The sequence below is a fragment of the Arachis hypogaea genome, chromosome 1 (genome assembly GCF_003086295.3).
Source record: "Arachis hypogaea cultivar Tifrunner chromosome 1, arahy.Tifrunner.gnm2.J5K5, whole genome shotgun sequence".
In the NCBI taxonomy this organism is placed as follows: Eukaryota; Viridiplantae; Streptophyta; class Magnoliopsida; order Fabales; family Fabaceae; genus Arachis; species Arachis hypogaea.
The window spans coordinates 8,213,373-8,219,814 of record NC_092036.1 but is presented as its reverse complement, the minus strand read 5'-3'; the positions used below and the strand labels follow the sequence as shown (position 1 = coordinate 8,219,814).

Below are 6,442 nucleotides of genomic sequence, written 5' to 3'. Positions count from 1 at the left end.
TGGTTAATACGTGAAGTTGATTTTTCTTCCTTGTTGACCACGTAACTAATATATAGAAATTATTACATAGTACTTAGAAATATTCATGGTATAATATTTGTAAGTGTTTATAAATCACCTCTCATTCAGCTCATTCAGCTATAATCGCAACTCTTTATGTGTCTTTAATTTGTTGTTGCATTAAAAAGAAAAGAGTATAAAACAAAAGGCAATTATGGAATGAGCTAGCAAGCATGTCATTGTCCAAACATTAGTGTATATATATTTAGATAATTAGATTATTGGAAACTACTATTTATAAAGAAAAAAAAGTTTTAATTATTTGCACCGAAGGGATTGACTGATAATGAAATTAAATTAAGGAAAATAAATAAGAAAGATGTGTAGCTACTTATTAGCTAGAATTGATGTCCAATAAACATGCATGAAAGGCAATTTTGATATAATAGAATAATAAGAGACTATAAATATATAATAACTGATTTAATAATTAATTTTTTATATTAATAATTAATCTCTCATATATCTCGCTATTTGATTTTGAAATTTGTATTTTTCTAAGTTTAATCTCATTTCACAATGCTTTATATAAATATTTTTAAGTTTATTATTTTAAAAAATTTAGGTAACTTGTTATTAAAAAAATTTTAATTTTTATTATAATAAGTATACAGAAAATAAATAAAAAATTTAAGTGTTGTTTTTTTATTAAAATTTTTTAATTAATATCTTCCTCTTTTATTTTATAATTTTTTTTTCAAATTTTCAATTTTCATTCTAATCGCAACAATCACCATCCATATATGCAAAAATCCATCCGTACAGGACTATAGACAAATTCTATCCATTTCCACAGTGCTTTTTACTTTCTTTATGAATTTTGTAATTGTCCGAATTTTTATTTTTATTTTCTCTTATGATGAGGACTAAGGTTTTCTTTTAGTCAATATTTTCTAAATAGTATTAGAAAATATTTAGTTTTAAAAATGAATACATAGTAAAATTAAGTAAGGATAATGCTTTATGAATGTAAGAAATAAATTACTACATTTTTATGCATTTTTATAAATATATACTAAATATTAACTATTAAAGTCATTATATTTTTGTATATATTTATATTTATTTTGTATCTTTATATTTTGTATCTTTGGATAATTTTAAAATCAGCTTAAAATGTGAAAATAAATTGATAAGTCAAAGTATAAAAATAAAATGGAAATATTTTCCTATAAATAATGATATAAGTATATAACAACCCTATGTTGTGGTAAAAAAAAAAAAAAAAAAAAAAACCTCAACGAGAAGATACATATAAAATGGTGAAAGATACATTTTGTACTAACAGTGGTGCACAAGGATATTTTAAGACTGAATTAAGAGAATACAACGACTCTTAATATGTGACATCTATTCCTTATATTTTGGTACCATTTTTTTTTGTTATTTCTTATATAGCAAATTGACCCCAAATATTAGCAGAAGAACAATTTTATGTAGAAGATTTTTTTGTGCAAGGAAGAAAATAAAAAGAAGTGTATAATTTATTTTAAAAAATTAATAAAAATAAAATAACACACTTTTTTATATAGGTATCTAATTATTCTATTAAAGAGAATCCTTATTTCTTCACCATAGCATGCACCTTTGCAAAATTATTGTCATTTCTATGCTTAAAAATTGTTTTATATTAAGGAGGCTAGAACAATAATAATGATTTTATATAATATTTGGGGACAATTTATTAAACACACAAAATAAATAAAAAAATAATTAGAATCAAAATCTAAGAAATAGATGCTATTGCTACCTATTAAAATTTCTCATATTTACATATTTTTAACCAATAGGCTAGCGAGTGGGTTAATAGTTCAACTAATGGTGTTTTTTTTTTGGGAACTTGGAAGAAGCCAACTAGTTGAGCCCAATACTTCAAAACAAAAAAGAAGAAGAAGAAATCTAAAACCCACGTGAAAACTAAACGCAGCGTTTTGAAGAAACAAGAAATAAAAGGGTTTTTGATTCCATCAGCAGAGAGACAGAGAGAGAGAAAGAGAGAAACGATAAACGCAAACCAAAGAGGTCTCACTCTTCCGCTCACATTTCTCAAATTCATACTCATACTCGTTCTCGCAGGTTCCTTTCTTCATTTACTTTTCCCTCCTTTGTTTTGCATTCAGTTTACTTCATTTTTTTTCATTTGCGTCGATTTCCCCCTTTTTGAGTTTTACGATTCGATATTTGTTTGTTGTTAATGGGTATGGATCTTCGATTTGTGCAATTTCTTGTTATGCTTGTTCATTTGTTGTATGAAAGTAGTTTCTAGTGATTTCTCATTTACATGCTTATAAATGTTTATATTAATAATTTGTTTATCGTTGAATCGATAAATCCTTTGTTGAGGTTTTACCATTATTTAATTCTTTTGTTGGTGGTATACTTGAGGATTCTTCTTAGAAGAACAGGAATCTTGTGGGTTTGGAGTTAGGGATTCTTTTACTGCCTTATCTTAATTTGGTTGTCAACTTATTTTGCTGATATTCCCCATAATAATTACTTTGCTAATTCTATTTTACTTGGGATTCAGTAACCATGGCTGATGAACCACAAAATGATATGAAGGAGGAGGTTGCAGAGGTAAATCTATGTTCCCTTCAACTTCTTTTTTTTTTTTTTTCCTTTGTAGATTTATGTATGCTAGGATTTACTATATATTTTTCACTTGATTATGTGTGGAGGTCTATTCAAAGTTGCAAACATATTTCAAGCTTTAGACGGTTAAATGCCATGTCTGGTTCTGCTAGGAATCTGGTTTAATTGGTAGTTTGATCTGTGGCAGATTACCCCATTTGATCCTAGTAAGAAGAAGAAGAAAAAGAAAACTACAATCATAGATCCTGCAGATGATCTGGACAAGTTGGCTGAGAAGACTGAAAATTTAACAGGTACCTCAGTTGGAAAAAGCTGTCAGGTATTTAGTTTATAATTGTGGTTATATACGGCTGATTTCTAGCCTTTCACTTATAGTGGCTGAAGGGGTTGAGAGTACATTTGTTGGTTTGAAAAAGAAGAAGAAGAAACCTGTAAGTCATACTGACTTTTTGTGTGCTTATATTAATGAACAATTATGGTTGGAAACAATTCTGTATTTGATATGTCTTGTTTATAGGTTGAAATCAGCAACTTAAATGAAGAGAGTGGAGATGCAGTTGAAGATTTGGATGGTAAGTAGTTGGTCTGTTCATGTTAGTTCTACATACAAGTCTTAAAGAAAGCTAATTGGATGCTGAATATTTGATATATTCTTTGCCTAGATGTTGCTGAACAAGATGAAGGAGACCCAATTTCCTTGCAGCCTCGTTATCCTTGGGAAGGGAGTGACCGTGATTATCAATATGAGGAGGTATATGATATTTTATATGTTTTCTGCTATACTACAAATATGCCTTAACAGCTCAAATAGCTAGAGGTAAATGAAGACCTTGAAAAACCATTAGGCAAAAGCATTAATAAATGGTTAAAACTACGTATCATTCATGATATAATACTATGGTGTTGCCTAATTCATGTTGCCTCATCTAATAGTAACGGAACAAGCTATTGGTGGTTGTGGATCCCTACATTAGTTTCATAGGCTGTGGTTTGGCTTTGAGGTTTTAAAATGGGTTGTTTTTAGGAATGGTATATTTGCTGCAGATTTTTCAACTCATAAGCATGTTGACCATTTAGTTGCACATGCCTATGCAATATTCAGGTGTCAGAAGTTCTGCATCTAATCCATGTTAGGGATACTAATGAAGGAATGAAATGAAATTTTGTTAATCTTATGTGGAAGTAATTATAAATGGACAAAAGGAAGCATTAATATTGCTTGGAGATTATAGTTTTTACTTTACTCTTTTCCACTCTAATCTTAGTTTTCCTCGAGTTCTTGTACATTCTATTCCCACCTACTTGGATAAGGCTTAGTTATCATTCAAACAAGGGGATTTATTTCCTTTTCTATTTCCCTTGACTCCTGTCATCAAATTATGTTTTAAGGGTGCTTTATCCTTATTGGATCAAGGTGTGCCGTTTTTTGTGTGATCAAATAGTGTCATTGTACTTTTGTCCCTGAAACCTTTTTTTTTAAATGGTTTCCTGCTTCTTGTTTGATGAGTTTTACAAATGTCTTCTAATTTCATATGTCGTTTTGTAATCCTTTTGATATTCGAATATTTTTGTGCAGCTTCTTGGCAGGGTGTTCAACATTCTACGTGAGAATAATCCGGAACTTGCTGGAGACAGGCGGAGAACTGTTATGAGACCTCCACAGGTTCTTCGTGAAGGCACGAAGAAAACTGTTTTTGTGAATTTTATGGACCTATGCAAAACGTATGTTATCTTACTCATCTGTTGGATATCTCTTATGGCCAGTTGGCCAACTATTTCTTTATTCTTTTATTTCTTCATTGCATCAACAACTAATCTTTACACTATCCATTCTCTTCTCTTAATGTTTTGTTGCTCCCCAATCTTGTAGGATGCATCGACAGCCAGACCATGTTATGGCTTTCTTGCTTGCTGAACTGGGTACAAGTGGCTCTTTGGATGGACAGCAAAGACTGGTTGTGAAGGGAAGATTTGCACCAAAGAACTTTGAAGGAATTCTGCGACGATATATCAGTAAGTATTTGTTAGAATATATGACGCTGTATTATATCACTCCTACTTTCTAGTATTATTTCTATAATAATTTCAACTGACTACATTTTGTTTGATGCCTCCTTGCATCTCCAATAGTCCTAATGTATCTTTTGGTTATTGCATTTCTGTGTTTCTGGTTTTGGGGTCAAAGGTTAACTTATTTTTCTGTTTTTTTTTTAGATGAATATGTTATTTGCCTTGGGTGTAAAAGTCCTGACACAATACTTTCCAAGGAGAATCGTCTGTTCTTCCTTCGATGTGAGAAGGTAAAATTCCCATGTGCAAATCATCAAATAACATTAGTGTTTCTTCTTTCTGATATCTTGTTTTCATTCAATTTGTGGTCAATGATGTGGCCAAAGGTGATCTCTATTAAATTCAGGGTATTTTGGTAATTTGCTTGTTCAAAATTCAAATTAGGATCAGTGAACATGTTTTTGGTGTTCATAATGCTTATGCAGTTCTTTTCGTTTTGGTGGGGTTAAGTTTTGGCAACTAAATACACTTTTTTTTGTTAGATACATAAGAACCTTGCGTACAGATTTCCATTGCTATTTAAAAAAATATTCTCCCTTTTCTTTGTCATCCATGTCTTTGGTTGTTTGTCTTACAAATTAGATAGGTGAACCATATTATCTGCTGAGGAATTAATTGCAGACTTATATGTTAAGACAGAATAGGCATTCCACTGGAGATCTTATAATTCTTGTTGTCTTGCAGTGTGGATCAGGAAGATCAGTTGCTCCGATCAAGGCTGGTTTTGTGGCTCGTGTTGGCCGTAGGAATGCGGGCACATGATTTGACCTGATACATATATGTAGACTGGCCGGGAAAATGATACCTTGTCCCAACATTTTTTGGCTATGTATGATGGATTCTTTACTTCCGTTGAGGTTACTATACTACATTGTAGGGTTGTTTCTCTTTCCGGGGTTTAAACGTTATATCATGATCTTTAGAGGATGATACATAACTAGTCTTGTCTCTTGTTTTGAGCTTGGACTACTTATTTTTGCCGATTAAACGAAAATCACAGCTGAGCGAGAAGTACGAAGCATTTCTGGGCTATGTAGTACATCACAATCGTGTAAATTTAAGTATCGATAACATTGGCACCTTTTTACTTGTCACAATTGGAGCCTTTGTATAATAATGCTATCCAACTTTTGGTAAAACCGTAAAACGGGTGTTTAAGATGTTCAACTTCTATTGACCGGAAAATATATAGATGACAATGGGGCAAGACAGGCGGGTTAGTCTAGTTTGGTAAATAGTTTAATTAAGTTTTTTTTAAATGAATTTAAACAATAAATATTTATATTAAAAATAATTTATAAATAATATAGTTTTTTAGTCTTAAAAGTGTTTATTTTAAAAGAAGAGTGATAAAAATTTTTTTATTAGAGCAGTTATTTTTTTTAATTTTTCTATAAGTATTTAATAATTTCATAAAAAATTATAATTTGGTTTTGAAAATTATATCGAACATTAATGCTATAATTTTTTATAAGTTAAAAGTTAAAAAAAATCTAAAGGGTAAACCTTAATTACTTGCTTTGTTCTATTATTGACGTATTTTATTTGTCATCTTAAACTCATTCGTAGATATTCTGTAGACTCATATCTGTTGTATCTTGCTTCAAATATATTCTGTTTTTCTGTATAACATTCGTTTTTTATAAAATGTAACATATATCCTATGAAAATAAAATATAAAGTATTAAAAAGATTACGTAAATTTCAAATATAAATAAAC

The 6,442-nt window shown here is 30.0% G+C and overlaps 1 protein-coding gene across 1 annotated transcript; it reads left to right on the top strand.

Annotated features, from left to right (window-relative positions):
• The first annotated feature begins 1,985 nt into the window (after positions 1 to 1,985).
• LOC112794281 (eukaryotic translation initiation factor 2 subunit beta) lies at positions 1,986 to 5,869 on the top strand. Its single transcript, XM_025836368.3, has 10 exons — positions 1,986 to 2,136; positions 2,588 to 2,637; positions 2,840 to 2,945; positions 3,028 to 3,083; positions 3,170 to 3,224; positions 3,315 to 3,403; positions 4,229 to 4,374; positions 4,523 to 4,665; positions 4,867 to 4,952; positions 5,407 to 5,869. Exons 2-10 carry the CDS (start codon positions 2,593 to 2,595, stop codon positions 5,482 to 5,484), a joined length of 804 nt encoding a protein of 267 aa, XP_025692153.1. The 5' UTR covers positions 1,986 to 2,136; positions 2,588 to 2,592; the 3' UTR covers positions 5,485 to 5,869.
• Positions 5,870 to 6,442: the final 573 nt, after the last annotated feature.